The sequence below is a fragment of the Telmatherina bonti genome (genome assembly GCF_933228915.1).
Source record: "Telmatherina bonti genome assembly, chromosome: 9".
Classification (NCBI taxonomy): domain Eukaryota; kingdom Metazoa; phylum Chordata; class Actinopteri; order Atheriniformes; family Telmatherinidae; genus Telmatherina; species Telmatherina bonti.
This window is the reverse complement of record NC_136627.1, coordinates 26598900-26619215: the sequence shown is the minus strand read 5'-3', so window position 1 is coordinate 26619215 and position 20316 is coordinate 26598900. Positions and strand designations below refer to the sequence as shown.

Below are 20316 nucleotides of genomic sequence, written 5' to 3'. Positions count from 1 at the left end.
GCTATGGGCTTCTAATTTTTCCTGACCACTAGAGGGTGTAGGTCACCGGTTTCCCACGACAGCATACGGTCAGAGTACCCTGTGAGAGAGTTTATGCGGGCTTGTAATTGTGTGCGTGTGTTGGATGAAGGAGGCGGATGAGGAGGAGAACCTCTTTGGCGCCGCCTCCCGCCTCTCAGACAGCGTTCAGGGCACCTTCACACAAGCCCGCTTGTAGCTATGGAAACTCGTCGATGGCAACATCCACCAGTCTTTTCTGCCCCCATCCTCATACCTCTCAGAGGTGCTGAGTGTGTGCAGCTGTAGCCGACAAATCACTACGCTGCAAGATGGCGAATGCGAGATTCGTTGCTTGTTTGGCTCTGTACATCAGTCTAGGTAAGTTATTCTCCCTTTTTCTGACAGCTATCCTTAAGACGTGCCTAACGAGGTGAGGCTTCCGTCCGTAAAAGAAACAACGGGACTGTCAGGGCTAATGGCACACCAGAGGTTAGCTTGACACGAACAGGCTGTGAAATAGCCACTGATCTTAATTACCGGTATTGTGAAGTGTAGTTTTTTTTTTGTTTTTTTTTTATTTTACGAGTGCTTTCACTGTCATTGTGACATTTTAACAGTAAAAAATGTGTATAATTTAGCTAAAAAGACGCAATAAGATTTTAAATGTTACAGTTTGCTAATATTATAGCAGAAAAAAATATATCACAGCGTTTCTTTCTTATAGGAAAATATAAGCAACGTGTTTTTGCTTATGTCTGGTCATTGTATCTCAGGAAATTTCCAGAGTGAAAACGGTTTGGTCATAAAAGCAAAGGGGCAGCCATATGGTGGTGACCTCTGGGTATCAGCAATCCCAGGCCTACTTGAGTATCATACATCTGCTGCATTAATACATTAAACCTGTTTAATTGAGCTGATCTTGTAGAAAACAAAAGCACAGTCAGATCAAACTTACTGGCTTGAATCCTGTTTTACTTTCAAATGACCCGTCTTGATCCCTTGATCTATATGATGCTGAGTTGGCTGTCATTACTGAGTCAGGTCCTGGGTCAGCATGATGATGACATACAACAGCAGCTGATGATTTAGGCTGATCAGCTGAAACAATTTTATTTGTTTTATCCTCCCTCCCTTTTAACAAACTGGCTGTGGGATGGATGCCATAGAGTTGAAAATTTTGACAATATAAGTGCAAAACTTCGTTTGTTAACAGATCCACAATGATAATTTTATGTATTTGTCTTCAAAAACAATGCATGGTATTTACCTAAAATGAGTAATGATATTCAGATTGTATTCAGAGTGTCAGATTTGCTCTGACTCTTGCAGAGTTTCATCCATGCCTGTTAGGATCAGAATGATGTGATGATTTAGTTTGAACACATCGCACAATACAGACATGGTGTCATTTACCTGTGTTTGAAGTAGTTTTACTGTTTTGCCCAATGAGTGCAATATTGTTTATTTTTCTTTATACATTATTTCCACTTCTAGAATAGACATAATAATTTGGCAATGCCTTTACTGATATGACTGTTGTTTTCTGCAAGGAAAACAGTTGGTGCTTTCATTGGTCAGCTATGACCAAAATGATCTGGAAAGTATCAGCATGTTTAATCTCTGCAAAAATGCCATATTGTGCATCTCTACTAACAAACTCCTCTGGTACTGATAGCCAGGAATTACATGATTGGTAATGCAGTGGGTTAATGCTGCTCACAGCTTCAGTAACAGGAGAAATCATTAACATTCATGCTTTTAGACATGTTTTGACAAGCTAAGTCTGACCTCAAGTTTTAGACTGCTGTTATGTTTGAATAATGAATAAGGAGCATGAGTATTGTTTAAATAATGCCTGAGAGACATTAGCAGGGTATAAGGTAGAATAATTTAGGTAAAATGAAATCAAAGTAATGCTGTTTTATTTTTATTCAGATTTAAGAGTATTTGATGGTAATCTTTACATTTTTTCCTTTTCTGCAGCTTCAGTGATGCCTGTGACAAAGTGAGAGCATCACATCAGTGTATAAAATCTCTTTGCTAGTCAACTCTTTTGTCTAACTAAAATAATGTGATGTCTGATAAGCATCACATGTCTAGATAAGCAGTTAATATGGTTTTGCATTTTGATATATTAGTCATTTTTTGTAATTGATAGATTAGAGTTTTATTGGTAAATTAAAAAAAACAAAACATATCCAGAGATCATGGAGAGAGAAGATGCATTCAAGTTTCACTGAAAGGCATTTAATTTAAAAAAATAATAATAAAATAAACTTTATGAAATGTTCTGATTTAATTCTGCTTGAAAAAATAACACTAACTTCTGTTTTTCTTACATCTTCCAAAACAATAATAAAAAATAAATGTTGAAATAATTTGTATTTAGAAAATCTTTGGTATCTCTACATTAGATTATCTTTAATTCTTTCTGGGGCCTAACAGGACAGCAAGGCTGCAGAGATAAATCTTCTATGTTTGTTGGCTCCTACTGTGATTAATCTGTTTCATGTTTGTGGCCTCTATTGATTGAAAACTAAATAAATAAAGAAAAAAGAGAGATAAAAACACATTTTATGTGTTTCTTTCTTACATTTCCCCTAAGAAATAATGACAACATGACTGTCTCAATCTAATCTACTGGAAGGATTTTTACACAGTCACTCCAGTACCCTGTGAATCCCAGCGCTCCATCGTCAGCCTTTAGCATATTTGCAGTGACTGCACTGGAATGTCTGGGAATAAGCTTTTTTTAGACACTCTTGTTCACCAACTTTTGTTGCAGGGATGGGGATGGCTGGTTGTTTTCCGACTCAGCACATAAGAGGATTGCAGAATTTGGCTATTTAAAAGCAGGTTTCTCTTAGAACAGGCTATAGACCCATTTTGTATGTGCTTTACAATAAGAGAGGGATTAAAATGAGGCTTTGTTTGCTTTCCAGCTAGTGCTGAGATTATTTTCATAAATCAGAACTACTGTTTTCTCTTGAGCCTACATTGTGTCATGTGGGGACAAAACATTGTTGTCTGAATGCTTTTATTCTAAGCTTGCATTAATAATTAGTTGCACATTGTCTTGTTAATTGGCTGTTGTAAATCTTTCCCACGGTCTATATTTTAGAGCTTTTTTGTTGGTACTGGATGTGAAGAAACTTAACGTATTAATATTTTTGCAACAGGTACATAGTTTGTATTTAATCTGTACCCTGTAACCACAAATTCAGTTCTTTGTATTACATATAAGAAGGACTAGAAACTTTGTTTTTTTTGGCTAAATGAACATGAGGGTAGTGACCTTTTGTGAGCACTTATCAAAACAGATGTTCTCTAGCTAATCTTGTTTTCTCTGAACTTAGAATTAACACATGACACCCAGTTGTGTTGCAACTCGTACATTTGTGAAAGCGGCTGTTATTATAGCGGATTTGATTAAGTGTCATATTATATGGGGAGAGCTAGATTTTTTTTGTTCCAGCTTTGTACCTAAAGTCCTGATTTAGCCCTGCTGTCTGAGCTGTGATAGAAAAGGGGTTTAGAAAGCAGATTCAAGGCCCAGAACGTGCATATGCTGAGAGAGCTTTTGTTGGACGAGGTCTCCTCTTGTCTCACAGGATGTCCAGTCACAGCTGTGGTAAAAATAGATCTTGATGTACAGGGTGGGAAAGTCAGCAACAGAGACGGAAGCTGAGACCTGGGAGTCAAATCTCATCAGTGTCCTCAGCTGTGCTTATAGGACCGGATGCTTTGGCAGAATCCATGTTTTCTTCATTTTCCGCCTGAGCATCAGCTATAGGCTAGCTCCCTCTGTCATTGTGTGCAACCCATCTCAGGGTCACTCGTCTGCTAACAAGGCTGCTTTGAATAAATACCTCTGAGTGCACAGGGCCTCGGGCACACAGGCATGTCTCGTTGTATTCAGGAGATGCCCGGCTGATTATTATTGTCTTGTTTCTGCCCTCATTTTAAACCCTTTGTACTGCCCCCACTGGGTGCAGGAATGCCTTCATTACTCAGCGTGGGTGCTGTTATTAGCATGTTTGCCCAGCAATTACAGCATTTGGATGTGACTCAGACAAAAAAGGTTGAGTGTAGGGTACCAGTAGAAGGCAGAATAATTTGTATTTATCCTTAGCAGGCTTAAACAGACTTGTAATTTTCAGATTTGTTTATTTTAATGTGTTGTTACACCGTACACTCTACTCCCTTTTAAATTTACTCATTTTTAATTCAAGTTAACATTCTACTTGCTTAGTTTTGACAAAACCTGTGAATTAAACCACTTGCCATTAAAGTCTGTCATCTATAAAATAACACTGATTGCTTGAAGCAGCTTACTCAGGAACTGAACTTAAAGTACATGAAGTATTGTGTGTTTGGGCCAGAGGGAAAACTAGATGGTAGATTAAGCATGGCTCAAAAGCAAGCACGTTCCCACTGTTAAGCTATTTTCATGCTTCTGTTTTGATTTGTTTTGGGACCTTGGTAAATTATTTATTTTGTAAGCCTTAGTAGAAATAAGTGTAAGAATTGTGCAAAGCCCTTCCCCTAACCTTAAACCTTACACTTTAAAGGGAAAAGCATTGTGCTTTGTAGCTCATTTATTCAGGCACTTGAGTTACATTTCATGGAAAAGAAACGTGAGCTTTCTGCTCTAATGGGTGACACATCATCAATCAATTTCCAGCTTTTCCTCAGAGGCGTATCATCATCCTGATGCAAGTCAGGCAATGGAAACCAGTGATGCTGATCACATTTTCACCGTGATTTTACAGAAATTAACCATCCAAACGCAACTTGTCTTTGTTTTCTTTGTCTGACAGTTTTGATTAACCTCTATTTTTTATTTTAAATCAGTTGATAACACTCATTATTTTCTCATGTATTTGATATGACGTTATGTAAAAGCATCAGAATTTTAAATGATTATCAATAATGAGTTCCAAGTTAAAAAGAAGGCTGCAAAAAGACTAAATCCTGTCTTGAAATATTACCCGTGTGTGCAGCACATCCTCATTGAACCGCTGAATGCACTCAAATATGTGTGTTAACAACCACTTTAAATACAACAAAAAACAAACAAACAAAAAAAAAGCCTGAAATCAACACTTTTAGTTGGTGTGTAATCAAAGATGCAGTGGGTTGAATCAAAGCCAAAACATTAAAGAAACTATTAAAATATTTACACCTCTAGTTTAATGTTACCTTCACAGTTTTTTGGTATTTAGCTTTATCTTTGAACAAATTATTATGATCAAGATATTCATCTTAATAACCACCAGAGAGGAATCAAATTAAACATGAAGTCAGAATCTTTGTGTTATGCGTTTGATCTAAAACCGCATTCTGTGTGGTCCACATGTTCATTAAACTGTAGATCATAGGCGTTTTAGCCCCAGGCGCTGGTTTCCTTAAATAGAAATGGGAAGTAATTAATGATATTTTCACACTAAACCAGATCCCAAGGCTCTCACACTCCTCTTATTTATCAGTTTAATCCACTGGTTATTAGGCAACATGCCCAGTTGATAATGTCTGCTGATGAAAATGCTCGTGTTTGCAATCAGGGTCACGCAGCGTTTTAGTGTGTTGCTTCTTTCTTTTTTCGCCACAGGCCACATTCCATCATCGCTTGGGGTAATCCTCCGAACCACAGACAAGATTGTCTGGGCAAATGAATTCGAGCGTAAGTTGCAGGATCACTCTAAACTATTTAGCCAAAGTACCTTTTTTTATTCAGCTGATTTGGGTTGCCTTACTCTGTCTCTCACGCATTGTGTTTACTCCACAGCTATCGAATTGACCTGTTTAATAGAGTCTATTTCAACAAACAACCCAAGGATTGAATGGAAAAAGATTAAAAATGGTGTCCCCAGTTATGTCTACTTTCAAAACAAGATAGCAGGTAAACCTCTAGGAAAATAAGACTTTGTAAAAACCCCTCAACTGGCAGACCACAGCTCTCCAAAGCAATGTCTCAGAATTCCAAGCTGAACCAAATGAATGGTACCTTTAAAGAACTTGGCACCAACTCTGCCTGAGCTGTGAAGTAAAACTGTGTTTTTGAATGAGCTATTGTAATTTTTTTTATCTATCTTTGAAAAAGGGGACTTGGAGAACAGAGCTCAACTCAGAGAGCCAGCCAACATTCTGATCTTCAACACCACTCGATCAGATACGGCAGAGTACCGCTGCGAAGTCGCCGCCATCGATGATCAAAGAGACTTTGATGAAATACTTATAAGTCTTGCAGTTAGAGGTATGGAGAGTAGATGCATGGCACCACTGACCTGTTCACGACTGACCAGAACGACAAGATCATATGTTAATTATAATCCGCTTTATAAATCTGAGCTGTACACATGGACATTTTTTGCTCATTTTCACATCCAGGGTTAGATGAGAAGATCAATACCCCTCTGTTCCTAAAACATCAAGCTGCATTCAACTGTAGTGACTGTGAGGTTGCTTGGCAACCAGTTGTTGCAGTGGGAGTTGCTTGTAGGTTAAGCTAATGGGCCAAAGGGACAGAAAGCTGCAATACTATGCAGTGGGCTTGCAAGCTTCTTTGTTCATTATTCAGTAAGGTGTAAAATACTGTGTAGAGGACGTTGAAAGTTTAATTATTCAATAAAAAGGGAATATGTGGGTTTTTTGAAGATAGTGTATATGTTAAACCAATTTGAAAGAAGAAGAGACTGTTTCTACTTGGACAAAGAAGAGGTGTTGGCTTATTGTGATAAGGTCCACTACTCTGCCCATTTACCTCATCACAGTCAGTGGGAAAACTGTTTAATCATGTGATGGCAGAACTCTCATCCACCACCACCGGCCAGCTGGCTACTCACTTTAACCTTGTCCTTAGACACAGTTTCTGGAGCAGGCCCCAGCCTGCACACAGAGAAACCCAAAAGAATAAGTGCCAGCAGTGTTTGCTGCTTGTGGCATGAGCACAACACAGTATGAAGACACACACAGACATACTTGCTGAGTATCAACTCTCTGACTCACAGCCTATCACTGTGGCAGGAGACATGAAATCTTCCACACACACACATATCAGTGGGAATGATATTCTGTCACATCTGTATTAATCTTCTCATTTAATGCTCGGCAAGTGAGTAAAAACATTATTTTCTGTGATGTCAGGCTTTATGTTTCAGTCAGAATATCACATTTAATGCACAACATTTTCAAATGAATGCTTAAAAACACCAGAAGGAGGACTTTGTTTACTTGCTGCTAAGTCTTTATTCCTTACAAAGAAGTTTTAAATAACAGGGACTGTGAACATATACAAGCTGTTGAAGGTTAATGGGAGTTTTTGTGTGCACACAGTGAAGCCTGTGGTACCACGGTGCAGTGTACCAGAGGCTGTCACAGTTGGAACCTCAACAGAGCTACGATGTCTGGAGAATGAGGGCTTCCCTGCTCCCCAGTATCGCTGGTTCCACAACAATGAGGAGCTTCCACAGGATCCCAAAAACAGCCCAAGATTTGTCAACTTCTCTTACAGCATCAATCCCGACACTGGAGGGCTGGTGAGCCACAACCTTGCCTACTATCGCAACATTTATTCATTTATCTGTTCAAACTATCACAGAATAAGAGTTATTATTTCTCACTACATTTTGGGAAATTAACTACTTTTTGAGGATGTTTCTTCTTTTGAATGAAGCTCTTTCTGCTTTCAGGATCATCAATTACAGCTTATGTAACATAAACAGCTTAATCAGAATAAAACCTTAACCATGGAATGACTAAGTGCGGGATTAATTCCTGTGTGTAAAGATAACCAGTGAGGAAGCTTACCAAAAAAAAAAACTGTAGCATATGCAAACAGGATAATGTTGCTTTCAGAGTCAAGCTGACATGTTTGGTTTACTTTAAAGATTTCATAGCCACATAGAAATTTCCCATATGGTAGAAGTCAGACATTTATCATACCATAAAGCCAAACATATTGTCTGGTCCATATGGTGATTCATTACAGCAGATTCAGTTTTCAGAACCTCATGAAGTCATCCTATTGCTTTGTGTTCATATAGTACATCTGTCTTTTTTATTTTCTACTCAGAAATTTCGACGCGTGAGGAAAGAAGATGCAGGCGAGTACTACTGCCAGGCAAAGAACGATGCAGGCCATGCGCAGTGCTCTCCGCAAATAATGGAAGTCTGTGAGTGACATACACACATGAACAGCTTTATGGATTTCATACACACAGTTGTTTCTGTTGTCAGTGGTCAGTGGAGCGATGGAATTAATGCTAAAATGCTCACTAACCCTGAATACACACCCTGGACAGGCTGTCAGAGTGTAGAAGAGAAACCAGTAAGGGTTTATAGTGAAAAGAAAGCTGTGTAGAGCAGAAGGTTGCAGTACCAATGTACTTCTTTTTTTTTCACCATGTCTGGAAATCAGACAACCAAAGCTGTCTTACTTTATTTGATCAAATGCAATGAAGGTTTTTGCTTGGCATATTGACTTTATAGTTAGGTAAAATTATTTATTATTATTATTATTATTATTATTATTATTATTATTATTATTATTATTATTAATAATAATAATAATAATAATAATAATAATAATAATAAAATATGAAATTCATCAGCTCATTGGTTAAAAGATCATATGTGTGGAGGGTTACTGAATGAGGTCCCAAATTCTAGAGACCTGTTAGGTCAAATCTAATGGGTTGAGTACTAACTAAGCAGGGGTTACAACCAGGTAGGCTCTCAGTGAGAGGTCTTACTCACAAAAGGGTTCGTTAAGGGTGAAAGAAATCAAGAGTAAAAAATCCAGGAGCAAAAGGGAAAATAAAAACAAGTTGAAACCATAAACTGACTTATGAAAAATTCATAAAATGTCCTTTTTTTCTTTGCATTGGGACACTTCCTTATGTGAATTTTAGTAAAAGCATATATGATTTCATGGGAACTTCATGTTACCCTATGTTTCCTGTTGCAGATGATGTGGACATCCTTGGAATTTTCCTCAAGTCGGCTGCTGGATTGGCTTTATTCATCATTTTGGCTTTTTGCATTTATTCCTTTAGACGCATGTGCCTTCATAGTAAAGATCACACTGAAAATAAGTGAGTACAGTGTGCGGCTCTGAAGAAAGGCAGAAGAACTGTTAAAAAATCTGTGCAACAAAGATTTTAGTATTTCATTGTTTTTCTTCTTATTTTTCCTCCTCTTTTTTCTACCCTTTACAGCTACAACTGGCCAGCACAAAACGATGGTGTTGATTATGGTGATGCGGATGAGGTAAACAAAACATGCACAGCATTTCCTGCATAAGAATACACATTACTAGCCTAATAATTTTCTGTTGACCCTGAAGTAAGATTAATTCTTGTAAAAACTGCTTTTTCTTTTAAATAAATATTGGAATTTTTTGTCCATAAGCAACATCATAGTACATCCCTTTATACACAGTGTTTACAGAAGCTAGAGAGAAAATTCTAGATAAAAAAAAGACAGACCAAAATTACTGTGACAGCTTCTGTCGTCAGGTTTAACTAAGCAATTAATGCTTCAAGGAAGCCTGACTGTCATCAACATGTCGCATGATATGCCCCTTATATCTTATTTCTCATAAAAAAAAATTTAACTCTGGGCAGTATGACACTAATTCTGTGCTTCTTTTTTACAGGGACATTTTCGACACAAGTCCTCATTCATCATTTGACATCCTGCACTGAATAAAAGCAAAAAATGAAAGCTCTTGTGATGATTCTCCAGGTGATGAAGTTAAGGTGTAACATGGCACATTGTTCTCTGATGCACATCAAAATCAAATCAACTGACTTGCCAAAGCATTACTGATTAAATTTGTGGCACAGGTTTCTTTATATATATATATATATTTATATATATTTATACTGCCACCAATTTTTTCATTTTCCTCCTTTTGTATCCTTTTCTTTGAAGTAGTTGGGTTTACTTCTTCTTTTTGTTTTTTTTTTTTCTTACTCATTTTCCAACATAATTGTAACTTACAATATAAGCATTTCAAGGCTGTGAAATTTGATATTTGGCTGTCAGTGTTATCACCAGTTACTGTAAACAACATTCCCACACCTTTTTTCTGACAAGTCCTTTTTGATAACCTTTAGATTTTTTACTGTGAAATTGTCTGACAACTCTTCACCATACAAACACGTCTTTCATTTATTTTCACATGCAGATGAGTCAAAACATGTCTTTGTATATACTGTAGATATACAGGCAATTAGTAGCAGACTATAAGGTTGATCAGTAAAAATACATAAGGCACAGTTGATCAGACTTTCAATATATTCGCAACTGGTAACATATATGCATAATTACACTTTAAACTATAAATTTGAATACCCTGTATCCCACTATGCTGCAAAGTTAATGTCCTATGAAGATGGTGAAGTATGAGTTTTTGGAGTGCCGTTTCTTTGTATAAGTGACCTTTTGTGCTTTACCAGTTATTTTGTAAATACTGAGCATATTGTCAAGAGTTCATATTCAGTATTATATGTACATAAACACATACGTTTTTCTTTTTATTTTAATGCATTGCACTCCATACCTTGTTGTAAATATTGCAATAACCTGTTAGTTGGAGATTAATCCACAGTATATACTGTTGAGTGTATGTTTGCAGTGTTGAGCCTGTCAATAACAGTATGTCATTTCAGACATTTGTGTTGATGTTTTGTGTAACAACTCAGGAACTGCTGTAAAATGTCTGCTGTTCATTTGATATTAATGCTGTATGTTACTCTTATTTTGTTACTATTAAATACATTTGAACTGAAAGTTACTTAGCATTTGGCCAGATTTTGTCTTTGATGATTTGAGACGTAGTAGGTATGTTACAATGTTAAAATGTCTTTTTTATACTAGGAATATATACAAAGTCACAGAATGAACAGTAAAACATATAGTGCATGTCTGTTTCAATGTTGCTTAAATGCATACATTACAAAATACAATAATATTTATGTAAACAATTATAACAACAAAGAAATCAGTTAAACACACATTTACCTACTTTAAAAAAAAAAAAAAAAAAACTAAATTAATTCATTTCTCTAAACTTCCTTTTCCTAGTAAATTTATACCCTTTAACTTAATAATCTAACTGCTGCCATTGACTAGTTTATTGTCTTTTAGTGGACTGGGTGATTGAAGTGTGAAGATGCACAGCATCTTCTGCTGGTCAGTGGTCACCAACCTGGTCAGTTGTCAGGCACTGCTACAGCTACTGTTGCTTTTATTTTTTTATTTTTTATCCCACACACTTTTTCTTTACAAATATAACATTTAAAACTGGTACAAACTGACTTTCCAACTATATTTGATCTAATTTCAAGAAGTATTACTTCAACAAAAAAGAATTGTAACATATACGAATTTCCCTATTTTTCTGTGGCAAGTTTATTTGAACGATAAATTTGAAACCTTTCACTTCCGGCTTTATTTTGGAAAACCCTACCCGGAAGTACTTTAGCCAGCGCAGACAGCGTAAGCTAACATCACTCTTGGTCGTTTGACAACATACACAGTCTTCTCTGTCAGAGCTCAAACATGTAATATACATTCACATTGCGTGAAAAGTGCCGACCGCAGGTTGATTTTATTCTTTCTAAAAACTATTATTACAAGCAGTTTTAATAGTGACTGGGAGTTTAGAAGAGAAGAAAGGGAAGCGGCTAATTTTTTTAATGGAGAAACTAATGAGCGTTTTCTTTTTGCCATTGCATTGCTAGTTCTGTCGTGAGTACTGACATGTAGTTGAAGTTCAATATTTTCTTTGTGAAATATCTGTGGAGTTTCCCATGCCTAACCGTGAAATTTGTGCTCAGAAAGGGAAGTGAGCTCTTAACTCCCTGCAGGCCTTAATTTGTGATTGTTTTTACATTTGAAAACATCGTCGAGGTCTTTAGCAATAGTTTGCTATCGAGCCAGAGTAACTTAACCATAAGAATAACTTGCATGAGATTAAGATTTACCGCAAACGGAGCGTTATAATGAGTTTCTTCAGTTTTGGACAAAGTGCAGAAATCGATGTAGTCCTCAATGACGCTGAAACGAGGAAGAAGGTTGAACACAAGACCGAAGATGGAAAGAAAGACAAATACTTTCTTTTCTATGACGGTGAGACTGTCAGCGGGAAGGTGAATGTCACGTTGAAGAACCCTGGAAAGAGGCTGGAGCACTATGGCATCAAAATTGAATTTGTCGGTCAAATAGGTGAGTAGAAATGATTTTTTTTAACGTACACCGTACAGACAGGTGTTCCCCAGTCGATTGTTTTGAGTCAACAAAATTGAAAAGTTTGTGGAAAGCAGTAATTTAGATATGTGCAGTTTCTAATGTGTGTTGTTTATTTTCATGGCTCATTTAAAATACATGTTGCCTTGCAAAAGACATACCAGATAGTACAACAAATGGCAAAAGAGGTGTTTAGTCGTAAACAGAGGATGCTGCAAAGGATTTTGGTGTTTATTTTAATTTTTTTCCCTGTCAAGCTGATCATCCTAGGAACACAGCTAAAATGCTGGAGTGAGATACCCACTTCTAAGCATCCTAAAGATTTAAGCAAAAAATGGTTTTAAAGGGCCTGTAGCTGTTTCCATCACAGGGACATTTCCAAGAAGAATGTAGACCTAAGTCTAGTCCATGTTCTCTTATGTTATTACTAGAGCAATCATTAAATTGAGGACTGGACATATTTTTATTCTCTAAAACAGGATGGAAGACTTTACTTTTTTGAGGAACTGGCATTGTCTGACTGGGGCTTGCTGATTTATGATGTGCATGTACTCACTATGTCTCTGTGTCTTAGCTTATAAAATCTGATGACTTAACGCTGAATTGTGTGGTTGTAAATGAAATATCCAATTTTAGTCCTTTAAGCCTGTTTCACACATAATGAAACCTTTAGTGGTCAAAGTGGTTTAAGAATGAATCAGGATAGGTGGTTTTGATATCAGAGTTATCAAACATCTCATCAGTGAAATGTGTTATTCAGGTTGCTTTAGAAGTCATGTTGTAAACACACCTACTTCATCATAAACCTGTAGGATTGAGACACATCGCTGATCTGAGTGACTGCATTTTGACTGCAGTCACTCATCTTCTCACACTTTCCATGTGAACTGTAGGTTTATAAAATAAATGCATCCACAAAAAAAAGTTTCTTTTTCAGTGTGGGGTTTTTCTCTCTCCTCTGTGTGTTTTTGTACAGGGGATATCAGTTTGTCCATTTAGGACATAACACTGATTGTAAATCAATTTTAATTTTTGTTGTACTAATCGAGCAGACAACAAGTGTAAGTGGGAGGCAATTGGCAAGACAGCCCCTGTAAAGGAAGAGTTGTGCAGGTGGTGGCCACAGATCATTTCCTTGTGTTTATCCTTTCTGGCTGCTTTTTGGTCACGTTTGCATTTTGCCTGAGACCGCACCACGAGTGGTACAACATTAGGCAGTGTCTGCAACCCACAAATGTTGCACAGTTAGTGTAGCTCATCCAGGATGGCACATCAATGTATGTTGTGGTAAGAATGTTTGCTGTGTCTACCAGCACAGTGTTAAGAGCATGGTGGAGCTACTTGGTTACTTGGATGGAGCCGTGTCCAGCAGCAGAACCACTATTTGCTCCGTTGCTCAGGAATCACTGCCAGAGTTCTACAAAATTACCTCCAGCAAGTCACTAATGTGCATGCTTCTACTCAGACTCCATGAGGGTGGTGTAAGGACCCAAAATCCACAAATGAGGCCTGTGCTTACATCTCAACACCATACCAGCCCAATTGGCATTTGCCAGAGAACACTGGGATTGGCAGATTTGCCATTGGCACCCTGTTCTTTTCACTTAGGAGAGCAGGTTTACTCTGAGCACATGAGACAGATGAGAAACTCTGGAAAGTTTGGGAACTCTGTGGAGAACATTCTGTTGTCTCTAACATCCTCCACCATCAGTGTGGTTAATGATTGGGAAGGGATGGTACCCTGAATTTCCATTACATACTGGTATGAGATCCTCAGACCTTTGTCGGACCATATGCTGCTGGAGTTTCTGTGTTTCTTCTTATTCATGACAATGCTCAGTCTAATATGGCTGGAGTGTGTCAGCAGTTCCTGCATGATGAAGGCATTGATGCTATCGACTGATCTGCTCATTCATCAGACCTGAATCTGGTCAAGCACCTCTGGGACATCATGTCTTGTTCCTTTCACTGCAGCAGTGTTGCATCAGAAACTGTGCAGGGGTTGGTTGATGTTTTTATCCAGGCCTAGGAGAAGATCCTTCTGGAAAACATGCATCTTCAGATGTTGTAGGGAGTGCATACTGGGTCATGGAGCACACACACACACACACACACTCCTGAAGCTCAATTTGAATTTGCTCAATTTGCTAAATTTGTCTTGAGGAATTTCCACAGGCGTTGGGTTAGCTTGTAGTCTCATTATTCCACCTTCTTTATTGGAGTATGATCCTGAGTCCAGCCCCCCATGACTTTGAATTATCATTAAGCTTTTATATGTTCTCAAAACATTTCTCATTGTAATGAATAAGAATAAAGATTTTTAACCACAATATTTCATTGATCAACGTCTAAGACAGTGATCCTCAGTCCTGGTCCCTTTAGGGCTGGTATCCTGCAGGCTTTCCAAGTATATATGTTGCAACACACCTGATTTAGATTCATGTGTATTTAGCAGACATGTGCACAGCTTGTCTGAGTTTGAGTAGAAGTGTATTCCAGGAGGGCCACCTGGAAAACCTGTAGGAAGCCAGCCCTCGAGGAAAAGGATTGAGAATCCCTGGTCTAAGATGTGTTTTTTATGAATTCTCTATCATTTTTTTTACATGTGTGTGTGTGTGTATATATATATATATATATATATAAATATATATATATAAAATTTTTTTGTTTTAGCTTCATCGGTATAAAGAATAATCAAAAAGCTTACTTCACAGTAGCCACGCCTGATAGGACTGTCTAAATAACAGATTTTCTGTTCTTACCTTTTTATAGGACAGATTTTCTGTCAGAGAATTTTGTTTGATCTCCTTGGTAACAGATCGGCACTATTTTTGTGTGCATATTTTAGTTTAGGATTAAATTTTAATTTTGTGTAATGCTCTCTGTGGTACAGGAGTTAGATTTTTGGACTCTATTTAGGTATATTGTTGCAATTCTTTAACTCTCACCTCTCCTTTTTAGAGCTGTATTACGACAGGGGAAACCATCATGAATTTGTTTCCCTGGTGAAAGATCTTGCGAGACCCGGTGAAATAACTCAGTCGCAGACCTTCGACTTTGAATTCACTCATGTTGAGAAGCCCTACGAGTCCTACACAGGCCAGAATGTCAAGCTAAGGCAAGTTGCATCATTAATTCTGCTTGACAAGGAGATGGGGGATTTTACGTGTCACACTTTAACCTGCCTGTTATTTAGTTACATTTAAACTGAACATTTGAACCCCTGACGTTTGCGACAGGTTGTCTGCAGGACACATATGTTGAGCTAATTGTCAGTGTGTATTTATCCACTTTTTCAGATATTTTCTTCGTGCCACAGTGACAAGAAGACTAAACGACATCAGTAAAGAGATGGACATTGTGGTCCACACGCTGAGCACATATCCTGAGCTCAACTCCTCTATAAAGATGGAAGTTGGGATTGAGGACTGTCTGCACATTGAGTTTGAGTACAACAAATCCAAGTAAGACTTGTTTGAGTGCAACATGCACTTATTTTCAGCAAACAAGCTGAAGCTCCTAAATCCTCATATGTTTACATTAAATGACATAGTCAGGAGAAAGGGATGTTCAGTTGTTACTGGGTGGTACTTGGCAGTAATTGTGAACTATTTTGCTCTAACAGTGGGGACAACTATACATTTATAAACACAGCACATATATTTCTCATGATCAGTCTTTGTAATTTATGGGTTGATTCATAAAATGTTAGAAAAACAGGAAGTTTATCTGAAAGTGTCTTGCTCTTTCCGACTGTTGATCAGACACGTAAAGATTAAAATTCAGCTCGAATGAGAGGAAGACAAAAAAAACAACAAAGATATTCCCATCAAAATTATTCAAATAAATTTTTATTGCAAGAATCGATACCTGCAAGTAAATTCTCATGAAAATAAAAGTAAATTTTCTGTTGAATAGTTCATTTATTTGTTGACTGATGGAATTATTTGGTGTTTCTTAGTAGCAGAATGCTTCACATCCTGACACTGGAGAAGACTGTGGGCTTGGTTATCCACCAGCCGGCCTCATTTTGTCATGTGTTTTCCAACAGGTACCATCTGAAAGATGTAATTGTTGGAAAAATCTATTTCCTGCTGGTGAGGATTAAGATAAAGCACATGGAGATTGACATCATCAAACGTGAGACGACAGGCACTGGCCCCAGTGTTTACCATGAAAACGACACTATTGCAAAGTACGAGATCATGGATGGAGCACCGGTCAGGGGTAAACATTACCAATACATAATCACATTAAATGATTCATAACATGTAACAAATTCCTCTTCAGTCAACTACAACCTTGCCCAGCCCTGCGTGGATGGTAATCTTTTGTTTTTTCTTCCTTCTTAGGGGAGTCTATTCCCATCCGATTATTTCTGGCTGGATACGATCTGACTCCCACCATGCGAGATATAAACAAGAAGTTCTCTGTGCGCTACTACCTGAACCTGGTGCTGATCGATGAGGAGGAGAGACGCTACTTCAAACAGCAGGTAGAAGCTCAAATCTCAGCTTGCATCAGTCTGCGTTTCTATGCATCCCAGTGTGGCATCTGTCAGATAGAGAAATGGCATGTTTCCTGCTTAACTGCTGCTTGTGAACGCACTGCATCTGTTTCCTGTTGGCCTAACACGTTGAAACATTAGCTGCAAAAATGCATTTGTTCCAACACATGGAGCTGAATTCATCTATAAAATTGATCTATTAGAGTCCATTAATTTTTGAACTCATGTCAACTAAAAGAGAATGTCATTCCCTCTGATCAATACGACCAGTTTGTGTCAGTCTGCCTTTTTAAGTGTACTATCAGTGAAGGGATCTACTACAAAGTGAGGAGCTGATGTTACACTTAAAGTGCTCCATTTAGTGCTCATTAATTCATTTTAAAACGCGTATGAATCTGTGACTGCATCCAGCTGATGGCCGTGAGAACAGCTGCAGCTTTCCTGCAGTGTCCATATGATCTGTTACCAACTTAAAACTGTAGCACAGGAACACTGCAGCTTTAATGCAGCACCACTTCTGCATGTTGTCAGTTTTAGGGCAGCCATTGTGACATCTGTCATTGCAGCTACGCGCTCTCTTCAGCATTCAGTGCTGCTGAACCAGCTCCTCTGTTTTATCTCTTAATATGCAATGATGCACACTTGTGTCCCTGCAGCCACAGCTGAGGATGCTGGGGCTCTTGCTGTAGTCACAACCAGCAGCAGTCTGCTGCATAATGCATGAAACTGCATCATAATAGAAGTTAACCTTCCTCTGTGGGTCAGAGGAAACATTGTTCTGAGGCTAAATAGCCTAGAAACAAAAGATCCCTTCACACATGACCCTTCAGGGTACCCTAAAACCCCTGCCTCTGAAAATGGGAAAATTCTGCAGTTCCCACCATAGAGGAGGTGACAACAGAGTAGGGATAGGTACAGGTTTTAAAGTCATTTTAAACAGATGTAAAACATGACTATTTCTGCAATATAATCATTATCTTCATCATTTACCCATTTATATTTCTGTGAAATAAAAATTAAACCTGTTTTTGAAATTCATGCATGTATTTTTAATTCAGTTTACTCACCAGTGTTAGGAAAAAGCTGCTTATAGCTCCTCTGACAGACCTCCGCTCGCTTCGCTTCGCTCTCTCCTCTTGGGCATGTTTACAAATTCAAACATCCTTCAAAATATTTCGCTGCAAACAGATTCAGGGTCAGAGGTAAAAGAACAGGAGAGACGGGAATAATGCGAGGAGTCTGCATTTAGGCAAGTAAGGAAGGGAAAACGGCATGTTGGCGCCTGAAACAAGTCAGTCTTTCTCCAAAACTAAAACATGATTTTCAGTGTGATGAAACTTTCACAGATAGGCTTTTTTTTTTTTTTTTTATAAAAACACAGTGTTGCATCTTATTTGTATGTACATTTTTCTTTTCCATTGTCATTTGTGGTTCCTTTTTTTTTTTTCTTTTTTTTTTACTTGTTTCTATGTATGCAGTGGCAAATGAATTAGTTTTTTCTAAAGTGTGAATCCCCACAAAGATCAGGTCTATTTATAATTTTGTGCCACGAGGGCCCCAAAATCACAGGTATTCATTGTATGTTGTCGCCTTTTTCAGATTGTATGCTGAAATTTTTCAAGATTTTTCCAGAATTTTACAATCTTATGTACTTTACATTAGAGACAAGAGATAAGAGTACCAAACTTATCTCCATTTTTACTCCTGAAAGACCAGATTCTGTAGAAAAGGTGTGTTCATAACACTTTAAACATAACCGTTTCTGTTTAAACAATCTATGCTTTTTTTTTTAAATCACGACGCAAATCTTTGGTACAGCAGCAACAAAAGACAATCTTAAGTAAATGCTGCATGCATGGAATTTAAAATTAGCATTAAAATGTTACCGTTTGAAAGTTATAAATATAAAGTTATAAATATAAAAAGCCGTGTGTTTTCTCTGCATTTGCAAGTGAGCTGTATGCAGTTGGGAAGGGACAAATGTAGGACAAAACAATTGTTCTCGCTGAACCAATTAATTCTCATTTCTAAATAAGCTTTCATGGATTTACAGAGGCATTATTATCATCAAGACATGCAGATGTAAATATCCAATCCTATTATTTTCTCCACCCTTGCAGGAAATCACACTGTGGAGGAAAGGAGACGTGGTGAGGAAGAGCATGTCCCACCAGGCCGCCATCGCCTCTCAGAGGTTCGAGGGCTCGGCTGCTTCAGAGAGCGCGCTGGAACAAGCTGCAAAGGAGGAGAGTGGATAGCCGCCGCACTCCTCTCACAAGACTCGTCAGCGTCCGTGGCGGAGATACCCGACAACTGTGCAACATCTGGCGAGGCAGCTGTTTTTATCTGGAGCCGCTGCTGGTGAAAGGAGGAAGAAGGGAGAACCAACGCAAACACACACACACACACACACACACACACACACACACACACACACACACACACACACACACACACACAAACGCACACTAAATCTGTGTGTCAACTATGAAACAATTTGCATGAAGCATTCAGAGTGGCTTCAGGCTGCTGGTCCTGTCCTCCTCCGTTCATGCATCTTGTTTTTCTGACTCACCTGTCGCCATGTCTGCTGAGTAACATCATGAGAAATTCCTGCATTTTTAAAGCCTCGTTTGTTACATTCTAACACTTTTGAGATTAATTGATTTCCAGCCTCTTTGTTATTATAAATGATCTGTCACAAGTTTTCAACCACGCAAACCTGACATTCCACGTTTAATGAAAGCATTCATTGACATTGTTGTAGACTCAAGAAATGACAGTTAACTTTGCACTGGTTTATCTTGCTGAACACGCTTTCTCATGTGTGTCTGAACAAAAATGTCGGAAGTAGAAACTGGAATCTTCTGTTCCTATTTAAGTAGGACGGTTAAGGTATTATCAGATTTTTTTTCTTTTTAAATATGTAAATAAGACCAGTTAAACCTGTTATCCTGTTCCACCTTGTATACATTGATTATCCAGTATGCAGTGATACAAACTTACCTTTCATGTCCATATGCTTTACCTCAGCATTCCAGTGGTGTTAAGAAAGGCTGTCAAAGTGTTTTATTAAGGTCTGATTGTACAGAGTCTTCTGTATCCTCTTTATTAGAGACTTGAAAGTTGTGCCTATGTTGTGTATTAAGCAAATGAAATCTTCCTGCCTCTAACATGATTTTAGTCTTTTAACCAGAGAAAAATTACAGTGGAATTATCTTTTGCTAAATGCTAATCAATAACTCCTTGTCCCCTAAAGTCCAATAAATTGATGCCAAATGAAAAAAACCGCAGATGTTGTGTTGCTGAAATGATTGAATGTGCCATGAACTGTGCAAAAATACACTGGTATGTAGTTAGTTTTCTTTTCTTTGGTATTTTTAAATTACTAGTAAGATGCTCGTTCTTTTACATCAACTTTTGAGAACTATGATTTTCTCCGAAGTTGTGCAGTGTTTAATTGAGGTGACAAACCCTTGGCCTTCACTAAAACCATTTGAGGTCTGCAGCTGGAAAGAATGAAGGAGCAGTGTGAAATCATTGCATGTTCGCAC

At 37.9% G+C, this 20316-nt stretch overlaps 2 protein-coding genes across 2 annotated transcripts; both read left to right on the top strand.

Annotated features, from left to right (window-relative positions):
- Positions 1-273: 273 nt before the first annotated feature.
- Positions 274-9966, top strand: jam3a (junctional adhesion molecule 3a). The gene is made up of 9 exons (XM_079246605.1): positions 274-378; positions 5612-5683; positions 5789-5902; positions 6104-6256; positions 7336-7538; positions 8075-8174; positions 8969-9095; positions 9219-9270; positions 9659-9966. The coding sequence occupies exons 1-9, from the start codon at positions 330-332 to the stop codon at positions 9692-9694; spliced, it is 906 nt and encodes a 301-aa protein (XP_079102731.1). The 5' UTR covers positions 274-329; the 3' UTR covers positions 9695-9966.
- Positions 9967-11526: 1560 nt separating this feature from the next.
- Positions 11527-19231, top strand: LOC306760420 (vacuolar protein sorting-associated protein 26B-like). Its single transcript, XM_079246254.1, has 6 exons — positions 11527-12234; positions 15217-15373; positions 15555-15719; positions 16307-16482; positions 16608-16750; positions 18883-19231. Exons 1-6 carry the CDS (start codon positions 12012-12014, stop codon positions 19018-19020), a joined length of 1002 nt encoding a protein of 333 aa, XP_079102380.1. The 5' UTR covers positions 11527-12011; the 3' UTR covers positions 19021-19231.
- Positions 19232-20316: the final 1085 nt, after the last annotated feature.